This window comes from Myotis brandtii, unplaced genomic scaffold (genome assembly GCF_000412655.1).
Source record: "Myotis brandtii unplaced genomic scaffold, ASM41265v1 scaffold154, whole genome shotgun sequence".
In the NCBI taxonomy this organism is placed as follows: Eukaryota; Metazoa; Chordata; class Mammalia; order Chiroptera; family Vespertilionidae; genus Myotis; species Myotis brandtii.
In genome coordinates this window covers 10,484,804-10,505,228 of record NW_005355584.1, presented here as the reverse complement: position 1 = coordinate 10,505,228, position 20,425 = coordinate 10,484,804, and the positions used below count along the sequence as shown (strand labels likewise).

Below are 20,425 nucleotides of genomic sequence, written 5' to 3'. Positions count from 1 at the left end.
GTTAGTCAAGAGAGAAAGTTACTTTCAGATTAAAACTGAGAATCTGTCATCAGCAGTCTTTAAAAACCTGTCAGAAAGAAGTTGAACCCCAAAACAATGTGAAGTTGCAAGGATTGCTATGCAAAGACATTAGTAAATATGATTAAGTCTCATCAGATTCATTGTATAAAGCAGTAATATTACTAATTGGGGGTATTTTAAAAAGGTGGAACTAACATACTTGATGAAAAGTGACCTTAATATAAGGAGTGATCAGAATGAATGTTACAGGTGAAGATAGAGATAATAACTAGACTTCAAGTAAAGCATGCTTGCTAAGTATGTAAAAGAAACAAGTTGAGGAAAAAGTAAATATAGAAAATTCAAGCAAATAAAATATAAATCAGGTTTGTAGGCAGGTACAAGCTGAATTCCATTAATTGAAAATTTGAAAAGATTCAAAACAACGTATACTTAATTTTTTTCTTTTTAAAAAAAGAAGCACATGAATGATAAACACCAAATTCTAAAGAATGGCTACCTCTGTGGGGAGAAGATGAGATGGAGGAGGGGTGCATGGGCACTCTCAACTGTATTTGTAGCATTTGAAAGTCTTAAAGCAGATAAGGCAAAAACCTGCAGTGTTCATTACAAAACTAGCAAATGGTTTCAAACATTGATGAATGATGTTCTGGTTGGAATTTTAGTGTGAACCCTGCTTTATCTAGTGTGATGTGTAGAAGAGGGATGGTAAACTCACAAGCAATCTTATAGGCCTTTAATGTTCACCAGTTACAGGGCATGTTACATTCCAGTAAGTCATTAGATTTTATGCTTGGTTTTTCTTCAGAGAGCTCATTTTTCTCATTTTAGTAAAAAGATGTCTTCTGATCAGATCCTTAGATCTTATTTGACTCTGTCTCAAGTTTTTATTTCTGAAGACAAATTCAAGAAGATGCAGTTAAAAACCAGCCATGTGCCCTAGCTGGTTTGGCTCAGTAGATAAGAGCGTCGGCCTGCGGACTGAAGGGTCAGGGGCTCAATTCGGGTCAAGGGCACATGCCCGGGTTGTGGGCTCAATCCCCAGTAGGGGGCATGCAGGAGGCAGCCGATCAATGATTCTCTTTCATCATTGATGTTTCTGTCTCCCTCTCCCTCTCTGAAATCAATAAAAAAATTTTTTTAAAAAGCCATGTTACCATGGCAGCAATCTAAAAAGCTCAAAGTTCTTGAAATCTTAGTATGTCTGGTTATTTTCGGTTTAATTCTGGTTTAAAGGGAAAACATCCATGTGTGGACATAATGTGAAAATTTCCTGCTTGCTGGAGAAATTCAAATGCTAGTAAACCCCTGGCTGCCCTCTGTGACTAGTAACATCAGCGTACATTGTATGATACAGTGTGTGTCACATTTCGTAATACAGTGTTTCACTACATAGTACATGGTGGGTAAAGGCCACACTGCCCTCTTTTTTGTCCCGAGAAGTTTAACTTGTTTTGAGTCATTTATCTCCTTAAAATTTTGATTTCCTAAGTAATCTAACTGTAAGTCAAGTGTGAATAACATTAGAATCCTCACTAGTTATTTTTTAACATTCAGAGAATATATGCCAACTTTGGAGGAATTCTTTGAAGAAGCCATTGAACAGGCAGACCCGGAAAGCATGGTTGAAAATGAATATAAGTAAGTAATGTTTCTCATGAGCTAATTTTCTCCAATTCTTTTCCTTAGGAATTTTATGTATACTAGAATGCTAATAAGGGAGACAGTTGATAGAGTGGTACTTTTCCTCTTAGGTGAGTTTATGTACCAAGTTCACATTATGACACATCTGATTTCAATGACCATTCCCATTAACTTAACATCAAGATTATTTCAAAAAAAATCAGAAAAATCCCTCTTGAACCTACATCTCTCTCCAAATATCACCTATTTTCCCTGTTTCCCTTCAAATCAGTCAGGCATACCTCATTTTATGGCACTTCACTTTATTACACTTCACAAATGTCGGGTTTTTTACAAATTGAAGGCAAAATCCTTTACGAGCAAAAAAAATTACAACTCGCTTTATTGCAGTACTCACTATTGCAGTGGTCTGGAACCAAACCCACAGTATCTGCAAGGTGAGAGGTATGCTTCTATCTCCCAACAATTCTTGATAATTGCTGCCTTCATTTCCCCACCTCCCATTGTCCTCAGCCCATTCCTGGCGGGCTGTTTCTGGCTGTCATATAGCTCTTATCAAGGTCACTTTTTTTTCTTTTTTTTAACCCCTCAGCAGAATTCCCTAGTTGATTTGTCTTGTTAGATAACATTTTCTTCTCTCAACAGCCATCTAACTATAGCTCCCACTGTTATCCTTTTGTCTAATTGCTTTTCAGTCTCCATTGCTGGCTCCCCAGTCCTCTGCCTAACTTAAAATGTTGGAGTAGCTTCAGGACTCAGTCTCAGGTTCTTCAACTAAATCCACAGCTCCATGATTTTGAATAGGCCTTATTGCACTGACTTAAGGGCTAGAGCCCTCTTGTCAGACTGCTTAGGTTCCAATCCTGGGACTCTACCACTTAACTTGCTAGGCTACGAGGACTAATTAAACCCTTCTGTTTGTTTCCTTGTCTATTAATAGGAATAGTACCCATTTCACAGGGTTATTCTGAGGATTAAGATGATTTACTTTGAACCGTGCATGACGTAGTTAGCACTGCAAAAAGAATGCTATGACCAATTCTGGACAATTTTCCATGCATTAGCCAGTGATCTTTAAATTCACAAGTCAAATCTGTTGCTACCTATTAAAATTAAGATGAAGCCCTAGCTGGTTTGGCTCAGTGGATAGAGCGTCAGCCTGCGGACTGAAGGGTCCCAGGTTCAATTCTGGTCAAGGCACATGCCTAGGTTTCGGGCTTGATCCCCAGTAGGGGACGTGCAGGAGGCAGCCAATCAATGATTCTCTCTCATTGATGTTTCTCTCTCTCTCTTTCCCTCTCCCTTCCTCTCTGAAATCAATATAGATATATTTAAAAATAAATAAATAATATTAAGATGAAGTCTTACTAACAAGCCTCCTTTATCTGATTTGCACCTTTCTACCTCTCCGGTCACATCTTCTTTATTTTCTCTCTGCTCAAACCATACCAGCCCTGTTTCCATTCAACTCAAAAGATACTTCCACCTCAGGACCTTTGTACTTGATGTTCATTTGCTTGAAACTTCCCTCATGGCAATCCCATGGCTTGCTCTCTCACTTAAACTCTCATCTTAAATACTGAGCAGTTTTCCCTGACCAAGTCTTCTCCTTTCCCTCTTAATGCAGCCCTGTTAACATTTATTTCATAGTACATATCACCATCTGAATTTGTCATTTTTTTCTCATCCTTACCACTACCTGAAATTGTCTTAACCCTTGTATTTACCAATAATGATGCTTCGCAACAGATTCATTTACTATGTCAGTTACTTCCTAAGCACTTACCTTATATAACTCTTTAGGTAGAAATTGTTTCAGCTAGTAAATGGCAAAGCCAGGAAAATCACTGTGACCTCAGGGGCCCTGATCTCCATGACTCCTGAGTGCCCAGCTCAACAAGTATTTGTTGAATGAATATTGATTTATTATTGTTAGGTAAGACTAGGTAGGGTGATAGCCCTCTAAGATTAAGAATCTGGATGATATGGATCTCTGGAGAATAATTTTGTATGTATAATTGACAGAATGCTTAAAAGATTCAAATTATCTAAACAGAAATGTGTCAGAGAAAAGGTTAACTATTTTGGCAAAGCCTCATAGCATGATGTTAACTTGGTAAGGGTCCCCACTGTTTAGGAGTAGTTTTGCAGGTGCCAGCATGCCTCAAAGGTAATGAGGCTCCAAGTAAACGAGGTTGCTACTCAACAACTTGGGGAGGGAGGGTATTTCCAACTGACTTGCAAAAAACTCATAAAAGGGGGGGAAAAAATTGTGCTCTGGATTCTTCTGCAGCTTGCCTGTTTCAGGAACACTGTCTTTAGAATTTCCCTGAGGTTTCCATTTCTCACCTTACTGGATACCACCTATTACCACTTTGCTTCCTTACGGAACAGTTCATGGGTTGGTTCTACTCTTGGCATCATTGCTTATTCTCTTGACTATTGGATATTTCCCTTTTCATTTTGGAGCCATTTTTATCCCATCAGGTTGGTTCTGAGCAAATTAAAGTTTAGGCATTGTATAAATAGGAAACCAAGCATTGATTAAATTAATGATTGGAACTTAGTGTTGAACTTATGTTCTGGAACTCACACCTATAGGTGGCATTATGCTGGCGGATATCAACTCACTAAAACATGTTGAACCTATTATGAATTCATTTTCCCCCCTAAATAACTAATTATTTCTGTCCTGCATATACAACATCTAGCCAGTACTGCACATATTGGCTTTTTTAAATTAAGTAAAATGCATACAAACTTTTTAAATGTGCTTGCTGGCATGACCTCCCTCTTCAGACTCTGTTGGTTTCTAATATAAGTGACCTGCACACTGAGGTTCTTTGGGAATACGATCAGAGTGAAAAGAATGGTGCCTTCAGCTACTTATCTTAGAGTTACAGAGTTTCACCTGGTGAGTTACATTAACTAGAAGGGAATATAGAAATAAATGACTATAAAGTTATACGACCAACATCTTTTTATAGGGCTGTGAACAATTCAAATTATGGTTGGAGAGCCCTGAGACTGTTAGCACGGAGAAGCCCTCACTTCTTCCAGCCAACCAACCAGCAGTTCAAAAGTTTGCCAGAATATCTTGAAAACATGGTAATAAAGCTAGCAAAGGAATTACCAGTAAGTATTATAAATCTATTTTTTTCATTTCCTTTAGTTGATGTTATTTTCTTTAAAACTGCTATCGTTTGAACAGAACTGAATTTAGAGTTGTGGGGAAAAATCCACCAACTTCCATGTTTTAGAATGAAGAGAAATGCATTTGAGGATACATTTCATAGGAAGTACATAAACTGATAAACTTTTAATAATTTTTATAGCACGTGTATAACTTAATCTAAGTCTGTAATACTTCTGGAGAAACTGTTATCGTTTTTCCTGTTTGTTGGTGCATTATATTCAAAGACAGGGTAGTAGTAGGCAACTTGGCCTTACTACTCTGGCTTTCCTTTTCAATACAATTTTCTCATTGTATTACTACAATATGATACTAATAACTGTGTGTGGATAAAAGCTAATAAAATCACTCAAAAAATGTTAAGGACATAGGTGCTCAACCCTGGTCTTCCTTAGACTATTGTTACTATATGCTAGGTATGTGAAAATCATTTTAACATCTTTTACTGACTCCCTTCTTCCCAGGTTGGGGGAGTAAGGGGAGTCTTTCCAACTTTCAGATCTTCCCCATCCACTCCTTCTCCAGGTTAACTGTTCTACTTGTCATATTTAACATTCACATTTAACACCCTCAGGGGTAAAGTTCTGGGTCCTATACTTGGAATGTCACAATCAGCTTATCTAAACAAATGAATCCCAAGTTACTTTAGAAGTTGGCATTCTTTTAAACATTCTCCTTACTCATTTTAGCCTCCTTCTGAAGAAATAAAAACAGGTGAGGATGAAGATGAGGAAGATAATGATGCTTTACTGAAGGAAAATGAAAGTAAGAATTGAATTTTCTTGGCTATTTTACAGATTGTGGTTCTTTGTTGAGAGGTACGTTATTTAATTTGATCTACTTCTCAACTTCTACCATGTATCTCAGCTGCTTCTTATAGTAAGGAATTTAAAGCACTGCTTGACAATAACTTAAAATTGATTTCCTAATGGTCATAAGAACAGTATTCAATCCATGGAAAAATATAAAAAGGAACTGTTTTACTTTTAAAATAAAGGTTATTAAAGGGGATTAATATTTCGGTGGCCCCATATCTTCCCATTTCTGTTGTATACTTTGAGTTGTAGACGTCCTCATACTTGGTACATAATTTACATTTCTTGTGTTTTCTAGGCCCTGATGCTCGCCGAGACAAACCTGTAACAGGGGAACAAATAGAGATATTTGCCAACAAATTGGGTGAACAATGGAAGATTCTGGCTCCCTACTTGGAAATGAAAGACTCGGAAATTAGACAGATTGAGTGTGATAGTGAAGACATGAAGATGAGAGCTAGGCAGTTACTAGTTGCCTGGCAAGATCAAGAGGGAGTCCATGCAACGCCTGAGAATCTGATTAATGCACTGAATAAGTCTGGATTAAGTGACCTTGCAGAAAGTCTAACTAATGACAATGAGACAAATAGTTAGCTTTTTTTTTTTTTTATTAAAACTGTGATAAGATTTTGTTACCAAGCAGCATTTGTTAAGAGGTCCACTGGTTTTGGTAAACAATAAACATTTTTATAACAGTTGTACAGTTGGCTGGTATTCCAAGAACAAAACACATATTGGCTCTTGATAACTGACCTCAGTCAGGTCTTGGGAGGAGGGAGTAGGAGGTTGGAAAAATGGCCAAAGTGACATGACCACAATATATTTTTGTTAAATGTGTTATTAAGTCAATAAGTGATATTTAGAGGCATGGTGTTTCTTAAAATACACTATGCCAAATTAGTTTCTGCATGCCGTTAGCAGTTATGAAATTTAACTTGCTATTCTGAAAATCCCAAAATAAGACTTTCTGAATCCATATGGCTGCTCTAGTTTCATGCTTTAAAACAGAGGATCAGCAAACAATGGTCCGTTTACCACTTGGTTTTATAAGTAAAATTTAATCACACATCCATACTGATTTTTTAGGTTTTGTCTATGGCTTCTTTCCTGCTACAACGGCAAATTAAGTAGTTGCAACAAAAAAGTTATAGTCTGCAAAGCTTAAAATATTTACTATCTGGCTCACTACAGGAAATGTTTGCTGACCCCCAACTTTAAAAGAAATGGGGTGAAGTCTAAAACCTAGTTCTTTTAGCCTTATAAAAATTAACCTCTCAAGTCATTAAAATAGGGATGCATTGCTCAGGGATTGTTGTGAAGTTCAAATGAGATGTCTGTGAAAGCACCCTGTAAACAGCAAAGCACTAGGTAGTTAGTAATGGTTGGAGACAGAACTATCTCTTTTTCCTGTCCCCACATAAGCATTATCCTTTAGGGGTCTAAGATTGTTATCATTGTTTTGAATCCAGAACAACAACTACTAAATGCACATTATACAATAAATGTTCTTGCTTGGGCTTAACTTCACTAGCTAGTCCAACAGTATACAGCACAGCTCTAGTATCAAAAGGGCGTCGTGCTAGTGGCACCGCATATAAGGCACACTCAGGAGTCAAGACCTTTTCTTGCTTACTCTCAAAGACCCTACATGCAAGGCTGAACTCTAAAACAGCCTTATTAGTTTAAAACAACACTGGTATAAGTCTAATTTCTTATACTTAAACTATCTTTGGAATAATGCTTTTTGGATCAAATAAAATGAAATAAAGTTTTTTTTATAATGACAAGGAATTACAATTTAAAAATTCTAATTCTATAGAAGGTTTATATACTTTGTTCTAAATCTACCTCACCTGATCTCTAGTAGCTACAGCATCCTGCAAATCAGAAAAAATCTAAATTTTAATTGCTAAATTATGTCCTCAAAATTGTTCAGGTCAAATATAACAGTGAATAAAAACACTGCAGAATTACAAGCAGCATACCAATATATAAAAAACATCACAATTCTTATGGTCTCATTTTCCCCATCCTGTTCTGCACCCTCCCTCAAAGCAAAGGAAGTACTGATTGCCAATAATTCAAGTAATTAGAGATTAGCTGAAGAAGCTATATACAAATAAAGTTTCCCTGAAATACTTATTTTATGTCCCCTAGAGTTCTCACAAACTCAAAAATAGCCACTATTCTTAAGGAATCTACTGGTTATCAGTGCTGTCTGTGCTCTGCAGAGCATTAAAACGAGAGTAAGCAAAGATGAGATTTCATGATAATCCCCAAAACTTAATTATAAATACCCAACTCAAAATCAGAGACAAATTTGGTAATAATCTATCCTTTCTCTAACAATCAAGGCTCCTAAGACAAAGATAAGGAACTGACTAATTAGAATATATTAAACCTACTATATTGAAATACCTCATACTCTTGATATTCCAACCACCACTAGAAAAATCACTGATATTAAGCTGTGAAATAGACATTAAGATTTTTGGGAACTGACAGAAGTATAAAAATAACTGAGCCAAAGGACAGATCTGACTGATAAATGCTGCATTCAGCATCCAAAAAACTCCATTGCTCTTACAACTTTGTATTTCTTTTTAAACAATATAATACTAACAGGCAAAGATAACGTTTTTAAATGGATGCTTAACAGCAGAGTAAAACTAACCATCAGGGTTAACATATTGGAACTTCAGCCAACTCAACAGACAAGACTTGAGGTCAAAAACTGTTAATCCCTCTTTTTCTTTTTTTATTAAATATCCCTATTTTCTAAAAATAAGCAACCAGAGCCTGTCAACATCCTTTAAAGGTTGATTACTACAAAGCCATTGCAGAGTTAAATGTACAAACCATAGTACATCAGAGAGACAGTAATAAATGTATAATCAAATGTACTATTGATCACAATTTATTTTAAAGTCATGAAAAGCCAGCAACAATCAGGCTGGACAAATACTTGATTGTATCCATGTTTCCATGGGCTATGTGGACAGCAGCACTGAGAGCACAATGAGAGCAACACTTCCTTTCCATCTTCCTGGCAGAATTTGTTAGATAAGGCAAAGGAAATTACCTGTGGTTTGAACCATGCAAGAACAACAAAACAGTAATAGGTGTGCAATAAACATTTCATTGCTGAATATTGAGCTGAAAAAGGCAGGGAAAATTATCACAGAAGATAATGGTTGAAAGGCATTTCAACTCAGAATTTTAAAAAATTAATGCAAGAAATAAGCTTTTAAAAAATTTCTTCCTGTCACCTTTATACAGAGCAGCACAGTCCAAAGGCTTCTCTTTTCTGCAGTATTTTACGTTGACACACAGAGTGGTCTGCTTCTGCCCTTTGTTCCATATGAGGGAAAACAAAACCACTTATATATCTTCCTCTAAAGCTCTGGATTATAGAAATGATCAACAAATAACATTTATTTCACACCTAAGCATAAATAGCTAAAATGAAGATTACTGTTCACTTTCCTCTTCCATTATTTCAACTCTGCGAGGCCCATAGAGTAAAACATAAGCTATATGCCAGTCTCCACCACCAGAAAGCCGCAAGATATCTTCTGGTGTCACAATGCTGACCTTATCATCATCAAACTTAATCCATTCATCTAAAGAACGAGAGGAAAATGAAATTAAAATCATTCACAATTTTTTCAGAGTTCCATTTCAAAAAAGGTACTTTACGCACAGCAGTATTCCATCTACCATAGCAACAGTTCTCAAAGCATGATCCAGGGACTACTCAGGTTCAAAACCATTTCAGGAGTTCCATGAAGGTTACAACTATTCTCATAACACTACTAAAGCATTAAGTACCTTTCCCCCCTCATTCTCTCAAGTGTACTTTGGAATTTTCCTGAGGCTACACAACGTATGATAAAGCAAAAGACAATGCAGAAATAATTAGGAGAATCTAGCTGTCTCCTATTAAAGACTTATAAAAATGTAAATCAATACCATTTCTTGCCACTTTTTTTTGTTTGGGAAAAAATTATGATTTTCATTTTTTAAATATTATTTATGTAATTGGTTTATTACTGTCAGTTTTGAATGAATAAATTTACTTCTCAGTTTTAATTTCTATTATAGTAAAGAAACATAATCCTCATAAACAAAATGGGAAGGTTCTCAATATAAGAGTGTAAAAGGATTCTGAAACCGAAAAGTTTGAGAACCACTGTTATAAAATTTGTATTAAGCAAACTATTAAAATAGTATGTAACAACTGAAAAAAAAAATAGAATCTTTACCTTCTTTTCTTTTCACCCATGATACATAATGACCTGAAGAGCTAGACCTTCCCTGATGTGTTAACACTGCTTGTAAATCATAGTATCCACAATTATTGGAGCCAATGTCTAAAGGAAGATGTAAATTCAATAATATTAGACAAATAAACAGACATGTTCTTTCTAAAACCAAATAACAAGCAAGAACTATGTTTTGAAGTTTAGCCTAGAGAAGCACTATTCTACTATTAGAATCCAGTAAGATACTACTATCCAAAATTAAGGCTTCATGAAAGATGTTTTAAGAAGTATCATTCATAGTAGTTTATGCTAAAAAGAGTGATTTTTACTGTATGTCATATTGAGATAAATTAGATTTCAAGAACCCTGACTTTTGTTAAAGCATGATAACTAAAAAAAAAAGTTATGTGACTAGACAGTCATCTTACCTTAAAACACACACACACACACACACACACACACACACCACAATTGAAATAAAGATTCACTTACCATCAGCAAAAGAAAAGGGTTCATACTTAACGTCTTTCTGGGGACTACTCTTTTTGTCACTCTGAAGGGAAAAAAATGTTTAATTTTAGACCATGATATCAAAAATAAAATTTGCATTCTCAATGAGAGTACGTTTCCCCAGTATCTGAAAGTAGCGTGCCTATGAAATCTTTCAAAAGCCAAACTGGCATATATAAAGCGAAGAGTATCCCCTGCTTTCAGAAAGTTCACATTATTCCACTTTACTTTTACAAAAAGCAAAAGACCTACATAAGCATGGTAATGGCTTTTTTCATAAAAACAAAATTCCTCTTCAGATTTCTTTCAGTTTGCTAAAAAGGGTAGGTCTTTCATAAAAGTGAAGTTGCATAACGAGAACTTGTGCAAAGTGGTGTATACCTATATTCATTTCCACAAATATTTACTGTCCACTTATATGCGGTTTGTAACACAGTTCAAACCAGCACTGTTCAGTGTCAACTGGTGGCTGGGAATGTGTGTGCAGAGGACCAACTTAAGTTACACATGAGGCAAAACAAAGACAAAATCTAGTCTGCCTTACAAATTACTAAAATGATATAACTACAGTTAACATAAAATTGGAAACCCAAAGGTCCTACATTTTAATAATATAAAATCTTCTATGTATTAATGACAGACCCTCTGACTATAGGATCAATGTTAAACCACTAGAGAGTGTACCAGTGAATATAGTAATACAGATGAACAGTGCTCTAGGGTAGTAAAGGAAAACCCAATTTTATAATTTTATTTTACCAAAATACTATCAAACCATGTAAGGGGGAAAAAAAGAAAAGAAAAAGCTGCCTCAAAATAACAGAAGTTAAATTATTGCAATTAATATTCAATCTATTGAGCCATGGTCACCTGCTACTTTGGCCCAAATAAACAAATATTTAATTCAGAAATATTTACCTATATTAAAAGAAGCATGATTTACTACTTTAGACAAGGATCTTTAAAGTGGGAACTTCCTGCATCAACCCATTTCCATGTGCAATACAAAAAAATTAAACAACCTATATAGGCATAGGAGAACAAAATTCTTGAAAACTCTAATAGAAATGAAGACAATGCAAGCAGTTTAAATATAGCTAGAATAACAAGAAATCAAAGGACACTACAACAAAAAAGTACAATTAGGCCAACCATTCCTTTTCATATACAGCTGACCCTTGAATAACATGGGTTTGAATTGTGCAGGTCCACTTATATGCAGTTTGTTTTCAATTGGCCTGCACAGTTCAAACGAGCACTGTTCAGTGTCAACTGGTGGTTGGGAATGTGTATGCAGAGGACCAACTTAAGTTACACATGCATTTTTTACTATACTCCTAACCTCCACATTGGTTCAAGAGTCAACTGTATATAATGTAATACCTACAGCAACCCAAAAAAAGCTATGCAAAGAAATACATTTTAAATATATCATACATAAATCAATCTAGAATTCTAAAAAAATGTTCAGTCCCTGGCCAGTGTTGCTCAGTTGGTTGGGAGTCATCCATGCACCAATAGTTGCTGGTTCGATTCCCAGTCAGGGCATATCCCGGGTTGCAGGCTCGATAACCTGTAGGGGGTATGCAGGAGGCAGCATGCTTCTCTCTCTTTCTCTTTCTCTCTCTCTCTCTCTCTCTCTCTCCCCTCCCCCTTCCTCTCTAAAGATCAATTAAAAATCTTAAAAAGAAAATGTGCATGTAATCTATAAGACAAGACAAAAATGAGAAAATACTGAAGAAAATATAAAATAGATTTAAACACTAACATATCAATAATAACATAAATGTAAATTATTGTACATAAAAGGGGTTAACAAAGTAGATTAAAAACATGATCCAACTATACACGATCAATAAGATCTATAGAAAACTCTTCAAATAAAACAGTATGGGAAACTTTAAAGTAAAAGAATAAAAAAAAGATCATGCAAACAGTAACAAAAAGAAAGCAGCAGTGGCAATATTAATCAGATAAAGTAGAGTTCAGAGCAAAAAAAAACAACTATGAGGGACAGAGAGGAATATTGCATAATGAAAGGTTCACTCCACCAAGATGACAAAAAAAATCCTAAATGTATATGCACCAATTAACAGCGCTATAAAACATGCAAAGCAAAAGCTGACAGAACTGCCGAAACCGGTTTGGCTCAGTGGATAGAGCGTCAGACTGCGGACTAAAAGGTTCCAGGTTCGATTCCGGTCAAGGGCATGTACCTGGGTTGCGGGCACATCCCCAGTAGGAGATGTGCAGGAGGCGGCTGATCGATGTTTCTCTCTCATCGATGTTTCTAACTCTCTATCTCTCTCCCTTCCTCTCTGTAAAAAAAAAAAAACCAATAAAATATTTTTTTTAAAAAAAAGTTGACAGAACTGAATAGGGAAACACACAATTGCACAATTTTGGTTGAGGACTTCACTACTCCACAGTCAACAACTGATAGAACTAGACAGAAAAACAGCCAGGTTACAAAAAACCGCAACAACTGGATCTAACCAGTATCTATAGAACGCTCCACTCAACAACAGAATGCACATTCTTTTCAAGTGTACAAGCTGGATCACATCCTGAAGCATCTAATGCAAACCTCAACACATTTTTTAAAATGTAAATATCACAAGTATGTTCTTCACTACAATGGAATCAAACTAGAATCTATAATAGATAGCAGAAAATTTTTCTAACATCTAGAAAGTCAACAAGATAGTTCTAAATAATTCAAGATCAAAGAGAAGTCTGAAGGGCAATACATGAAAAAAAATACAAGGAACAGAATGAAAATGAAAGTACAATATAATGAAATTTGAAGGACATATTGAAAGCACTGCTGAGAGAGAATTTTATAGCCCTAAATGCTTATTTTAGAAAATAGAGAAAAGTCTGAAATAAAAACTAAGCTCCCCTACCTTAAGAATCAGAGCAAAATAAACACAAAGCAAGCAGAAAAAAGGAGTGTAAGAGTAGAAATTCATTAAATTAGGCCAAGAAAGATCTTTCAGAGAAGAAGGGAGAGAGAACCACTAATTGGCTGCCTCCTGCATACCCCATACTAGGGATTGAGCACGCAACCCGGGCTTGTGCTCTGACTAGGAATTGAACTGTGACTTCCTTCACGGTGTGGCTGGGTGATTGAGGTTGACACTCAACCACCAAGTCACACCGGCTGGGTGAATTTAAAATTTGACATATTACAATATCACACTGAAAATCTTTATTAACAGGAAATATCTTTTTCATTTTGGAAAAAAAAATCAAATATATAGTAACTCAGGTATACTTTACATAAACCCAAAATAACAATCTGTTAAATATAAAGTTGATATGGTTATAATTTTAGCAGTAACAAGCATATCAGCAGCAGTTAGTTTTCTCAGTGGGCATAAATGAGTCAATCAATATTTTATACCACCACTTCGACACACAAAAATGGAGATAATTCCATGCCTTGCAAGGAAAATAATAAAATACTCTGAAAATCTAGGCAAGGTTTTCTATATATGCTGTAAGGAGATATATAGAAAAGAAATATAAGCTGCAGTTTATAGGAGAAAAGAAATTAAGCTTATCTATATATATAAAACCCTAATATGCAAATAGACCGAATGGCAGAACAACCGAACAACCAGTCTCTATGACATGCACTGGCCACCAGGGGGGTGCGTGTGAAACATGGCAGGCGTCAGCAGCAGGTGGCAGAGCACGGAACATGGTGGGCGTCAGCCGCAGCGGGATGGTGGAGCAGGTGAGTGGGGGTGCCAGACCAAGGTGGGGCGCCAGTCACTATCATCGGGGCAAACCTCTGGTGGTTACTGAAAATTCTTTGCGCCTCCCACCCAGCGCTCACATCCACTGCTGGCACTGGTCCCACTTGCACCCACAGTTGATGCTGGAGCCGCTGCTCGTACCCACTGCCAGCGCCCAGCACCGGTCCCGATCCCTTGGTGCCCTCAGCGGGTGGGAGAGGCGACTGCTGGCTCCAATCCCTCTTGAGGGCTTCTCCGCCTCCCCCTTCTCCTGAGGGGCAATCGGGGCAGCAGCCGCCACTCGAACCTGCTGATGGTGCCAGCCCCACTCGCACCCATTGCTAGCGCAGGTCCCAATCGCTCCACGCCGCCAGCAGGTGCGAGCGGGGCTGGCAGTGGCAGAAGCGGGGCCACCGGCAGACAGGGGACCAGGGGCCACTGCAGGAGGAGTCGAGCAGGGGCAGGAAGGATGGGCCGAGACCTGCCCCTGTGCCCACTGCAGCCTTGTGGCCCACAATTCCTTTCAGGATGCACGAATTCGTGCACTGGGCCCACAGTTCTACTATAAAGAACACTTTACCATAACTAAAGTTCTTTTTCATATGCTTAAATACACCTAAAACTTTAAAGGCTTACACCAATATATGTGGGATTTGTATATGAGCTAAATAAAATACAGGCTCATCCATTTCTACAATAAATAACAATACAAAGTAATTGTTGAAGATTAAAATATTAAGATTAAAAAATCAGCAATAAGAACCTACTGTCTTTGTCTGCTGATTCACTTTTTTATCTTCTAGATCCTTGAATTTTGATCGAAAAGAGATCATTTTCTCTTGAAGTTCTGGTGTACATAGTTCATACACATCCAACATGAGAGGAAATTTAACATCCTATATACAAATCAAAAAGAAAAAAAATATGTAGACAGACTTACCAAGGTAGTTATTTAAAATATCTATCACACTTTTAAAGTAGTGCTTTCATAATTCAAATAAAGTTGAAAATAAAATCTGTAAAAACTACTTGGAAATCTTTGCAGTTAGAAACATCATAGTGCTTATTTTCAATCTGGTAGTAACTTCAAGGTAAGATAAATTTTAAACTTTTTTTCCATTAAACATTTTAACCCATGAAACTGACCACAGAGGAGTTACCAAATTTCATATAACAAAGAAGCATTTTAGAAATATTAAACCAGTTGTTGTGAAAATAACGGAGATCATCAGAGGAGTCAATTTACAAATGGGGTCACTTCTGCCTATAATTTGAAATACAATTTCACATAGAAACAATAGTGATATAGTTCAGTAACTAATATTAACATATGAAGTGAACACTAGTAGATACTGCAACTATAGTCAACCTTCTAACATAACACTAAGTATATTTGAAAATGTATTATGACTTTCAGCTCAACAGGCTAGATCAGGAACTCTGGATATATAGCAGAGCTATACAGTTCAATGAAACAGCTACATCATATGGCTGGCTCCTACATCAACCGATTTCAATGTAAGTACTCTTTGGGCACCAATAATTTAACATTCTCTTCACCTGAATGAAAGAAACTGCCCAGAACAGAGTGCAGTGTGTTATACTGCACCGGAGCCCACCCCCAGCCCTAAACCTACAAGGATAAGGATCTCTGATCTAGTGCAGTGTTTCTGGGAAATGGAGGGCATCCATCAGAATTCTCTAGGAATCTTTTTTAAAATGTACTACCTTAGGCCCCACTTAATCAGAATCTGGGGGGTGGGAAAAAGCCAGACATGTGTATGATTTAAAATAAAGAAAACAATAGGTAATTCCAATGCATATCTTGATTAAAAACCACTTGGCTATTGTTAATAACTTCCCTATTTGTAATATTTTAAAGAAAATTTAACTATCCCTAAAGTACTAAAGAAACCTACTGTAAGTTATGAATTGTCTTGTAAGTTAGGAATTGCCTTCAAAGAATAACTTTTTGTTACACTGAAAATTTTGTTACACTAACCTTAAGAACTTTAGCATTCACAGATTCCTTCTCTTTATAAAAAAATCGAACCATCTGAATAGTCAAGTAAGCAGGTAGCCGGCTGATCTTGGACTGAGAAGAAAAAATAGAAAGAAATCATCTTACATGAATATGCCACACAAGTTTTTAGTTCGTTGGTCTGGTAAAAACAAAGACTGGGCAACAGTAATAAAGTGGAAAACTCTTAACAAAATGGAATTCTATTTCAAAAGAAATGAACAACTTACAGATTTGATGTACAAAGCATTTCTTTGCAATGTTGGAGACTGTTTAGTGATTTCTTCCTGAAGTCGCTGGAAAAAAACATAATAGAAGACCAAACATTAGTTTTAAAAAATTATTTTTTCCACAATATAGAATCACACCTTTAATTCGTTAATAGACAATGGGTTTATACCACTGAGAAATAATCTGAATGAAGACAATGTGGGAAGATGTTTATTTTTAGATATGGTTCAGTTTTTAAAAGGCATCAGAAAGCATAAAAAAATTTATACTTGTGTGAAATCACTGGAATGTAAAAATGTATACTGGTGTGAACTTGTTGAAATATAAAACATAATGTTTAAAGTTTTAAAACTATAACCCAAATGTTATTCAGATTCTGAGTCTATACTGCATTTTACATAGTCTTTTTTAAAATTAAATCTTTATTGTTCAGATCATTACAGTTGTTCCTCTTTTTTATCCCCCATAGCTCCCCTCCACCCGGTTCCCAACCCCCCTCTGCCCTTAGCACCCCTCCCCCCGTTCTTATCCATAGGTATATGATTTATTTCTAGTCTCTTCCCACACCTCGTCCCCCCTGAGAATTGTCAGTCCACTCCCTTTCTATGCCCCTGATTCTATTATATTCACCAGTTTATTCTGTTCATCAGATTATTTATTCACTTGACTTTTAGATTCACTTGTTGATAGATGTGTATTTGTTGTTCATAATTTGTATCTTTACCTTTTTCTTCTTCTTCCTCTTCTTAAAGGATACCTTTCAGCATTTCATATAATACTGGTTTGGTGGTGATGAACTCCTTTAGCTTTTCCTTATCTGTGAAGCTCTTTATCTGACCTTCAATTCTGAATGATAGCTTTGCTGGATAAAGTAATCTTGGTTGTAGGTTCTTGCTATTCATCACTTTGAATATTTCTTGCCACTCCCTTCTGGCCTGCAAAGTTTCTGTTGAGAAATCAGCTGACAGTCGTATGGGTACTCCCTTATAGGTAACTGACTTTTTTTCTCTTGCTGCTTTTAAGATTCTCTCTTTGTCTTTTGCTCTTGGCATTTTAATTATGATGTGTCTTGGTGTGGTCCTCTTTGGATTCCTTTTGTTTGGGGTTCTCTGCGCTTCCTGGACTTGGAAGTCTATTTCTTTCACCAGGTAGGGGAAGTTTTCTGTCATTATTTCTTCAAATAGGTTTTCAATATCTTGCCCTCTCTCTTCTTCTGGTACCCCTATAATTCTGATGTTGGTACGCTTGAAGTTGTCCCAGAGGCTCCTTACACTATCTTCGTATTTTTGGATTCTTTTTTCATTTTGTGTGCTAGGTGTCCTATAGGGCCCAGTGGCTCAGCCTCCCCAATTACCTGAGGTGGACACTCTTGGTGCACCCCTTTGTGGGCTCTGTGCACAGTCTTGTTGTAGTTAAGCCTTGATTGTTGTTGGTATCTCTGGGAGGAATTGACCTCCAGACCAACTGTCTGTGACAATCAGCTGTGTCTACAGTGGGAGAACTTCTGTGCTGGAGACACCCTTATGGGGCAAGACTTGCTTCAGTGGGGCTTTGGTGCTCACTGAGTCTGCCCCCTGAGTGTGTCCCTTATGGATCTGAGGAGTTGTAATCTGGATGGTCCCACTCTGACCACTGGGGACACAGGCACTTGGATCTCTAAGGAGGTGCTAATCTAGCCTCTGCCTGAGGCTACCCAGCAGGAGCTACGGAGAGATCTGCAGATTCCTCTTCTTTGGGGTTTGGAGGTGCCCAGATAAGGCCCAGCTGTGAAGCAATGCAAGCTGCTGTGGGGCCTTGGGCCTTCTTTTGGATGTTCTGGGTCTCTCTGACCCAGCTGCAGTTTATTAGGTAATTTTATATTGCAAACACCAGGCCATTCATATGCAAAAGCCTCTGTGCACAGCTTGGGTGGGGCGGGGTCTCAGGGAATCAACAGGGCAGAGCAAACAGCTATGGCTGATCCTCAGCCCTACCCTAAGAGGCCCCAGGTCTCAGTGTCCCGTGGTAATCGCTGCAAGCACCTCTTAGAGAAAGCCGCCCTTGAGTTCCGCCCGATGCCAGACAGTCCAGTTTCTCCCCGTATGAGTCAGGGTCCCCAGAGACGCGCCAGGAAGTGGAGTTCAGAGCAGTCGGGAGCTTGTGATTCCCTCCCAACTGAAAAAGACAACTGCGTCCTCAGTTGCCAGCCCTTTCCTCATGTGCCTCCATACCTCTGCACTTTACTTCCGAGCCTCCTCTGAGCCTCAGTGTGCTTTTCTCTTTCCTTCTAGTTGTAGAATTTCCATTCAGCCAGCCTTCCTGTGGTTCTGGATGATGTCCGTTTTGTCTTTTAGTTATATTTTTGAAGTGGTTGTGCGAGGCAGCAATTTCAGGTGTTTACCTATGCCGCCATCTTGGTTTCTCCATAAATTCTTTTATGGCATTCCTCTACTTATGATTTCAAAGAAACCCTATTAATCTAGCCAATGTGGGAAAGCCTTTGTCCATTAAGCATATCTTAATGATCATATCTACTTTTTAGAGCCTGTGTGACACTGGATAAGGTAGTTATCCCCTTTGGGCATTACTTGTAAATGGTGATAATAGTACCTATGTGATTGTCTCATCATTGTTATTTCTATCTCTCCCTCTCCCTTCCTCTCTTAAGTCAATAAAAAAATACTAAAAAAAGTTAGCACTAAAAGGGGGAATGAATGGTGATGGAAGAAGACCTGATTTGTGGTGGCAAACACACAATACAATACACAGATGATATATTAAAGAATTGTATGTGTAAAACCTATATAATTTCATTAATCAACTAGTGGCCCAGTGCACAAATTCATGCACATTGAGAGGAAATTAATTAGGAGAAATATTTTAATGTCACTATTCATCCTTTTTCTATAGAAGTGTCAACCAAATTCACAATCAACAATGACAGATCGCAACACAGACGTACAACTAGCACCAACGAGAGCTTTATATGTATCGCACATGCGCAAGTCAACTTAGCCTTTTGTATATACAGAATAAACTTGTTTAATTAGACCTGCTTTCTGATGTAGCTAAACTTTTTCCAGCCCAGTGAAGCACTCCAACTTCTTTCACGTAACTGTCAGCAACACAGCAGTAAATATCAACACGAAGCAGATTATTATAGATCACGCAGGGAGAACAAAGGGTAAAATATTTAACTGCAGCAGTGTTTGACTTTATTCTGAGCAGTGAGAAAACCTGAAGTCATTTTCAAGGTCCAACATTTTTTACTTCTTTTCAGTTGGGTCAAGTTTCTAAGCTTTCTAAATCTCCGTTTTCCGGCTAATGAATGTTTGCACCTGGCTATAAAGCAAGTTGTGTTCCTGGACTGAAGAAACTGCAAGGAAGCTAGTTGCTAGGGAGAGGAAGCCGAACAATGCCATGTGACATCATTACCCAGCGCCCACGGCCATCATTTCCAGGCTGGACTGGGCTGTGGGCTGCATTTTGCGCCATGGGGTCTCAGCAGAGTTGGCTGCGATTTGGTGGGTTTCACTCCAGGGTGGTGGCGGGGCCTGTGTCCCATTTGGGGGAAACCAAGTATTGCTTTGTGGGCGCCAGGTCCACAGTGCCATTTCTCTGTAAATGACCAGTGTGCATCAACGGCAGCTCCTGCATTGAGCGTCTGCCCTCTGGGGGTCAGTGCGCGTCTTTGCGACCGGTCGTATGGTCGGACACCTAGCATATTAGCCTTTTATATATATAGAAGATGTCACCCCAATAAGTTCATTTTAAAAAGTAAAATGAGCCCTAGCCAGTGGATAGAGCATTGGCCTGTGAACTGAAGGGTCCCGGGTTTGATTCCGGTCGAGGGCAAATGCCCAGGTTGCGGGCTCCAACCCCACTGGGGGTGTGCAGGGGGCAGCAGATCAATGATTCTCTCTCCTAATTGATGTTTCTGTCTCTCTCTCCCTCTCCCTTCCTCTCTGAAATCAATAAAAATATATATATATATTTTTTTTTTT

General features: G+C 37.7%; 2 protein-coding genes across 4 annotated transcripts in view; one reads left to right on the top strand and one right to left on the bottom strand.

The window, feature by feature from the left end:
* The window catches only part of THOC1 (THO complex 1), a 28,485-nt gene extending 22,114 nt beyond the window's left edge, over nt 1-6,371 (top strand). Inside the window, exons 16-19 of one of the 2 annotated variants that reach the window (XM_014535944.1) lie at nt 1,579-1,662; nt 4,653-4,800; nt 5,548-5,623; nt 5,972-6,371. In XM_014535944.1, coding sequence (XP_014391430.1) covers nt 1,579-1,662; nt 4,653-4,800; nt 5,548-5,623; nt 5,972-6,267 — 604 coding nt within the window. In that variant the 3' untranslated portion in view covers nt 6,268-6,371. The remainder of the gene's footprint in view (nt 1-1,578; nt 1,663-4,652; nt 4,801-5,547; nt 5,624-5,971) is intronic. The other variant, XM_014535945.1, reaches the window with a different exon arrangement.
* USP14 (ubiquitin specific peptidase 14 (tRNA-guanine transglycosylase)) overlaps nt 6,284-20,425 on the bottom strand; it is a 39,059-nt gene continuing 24,917 nt past the window's right edge. Inside the window, exons 10-15 of one of the 2 annotated variants that reach the window (XM_005861608.2) lie at nt 16,442-16,507; nt 16,194-16,286; nt 14,959-15,087; nt 10,431-10,491; nt 9,939-10,046; nt 6,284-9,296 (exon numbers count right to left, since the gene is read on the bottom strand). In XM_005861608.2, coding sequence (XP_005861670.1) covers nt 9,145-9,296; nt 9,939-10,046; nt 10,431-10,491; nt 14,959-15,087; nt 16,194-16,286; nt 16,442-16,507 — 609 coding nt within the window. In that variant the 3' untranslated portion in view covers nt 6,284-9,144. The remainder of the gene's footprint in view (nt 9,297-9,938; nt 10,047-10,430; nt 10,492-14,958; nt 15,088-16,193; nt 16,287-16,441; nt 16,508-20,425) is intronic. The other variant, XM_014535946.1, reaches the window with a different exon arrangement.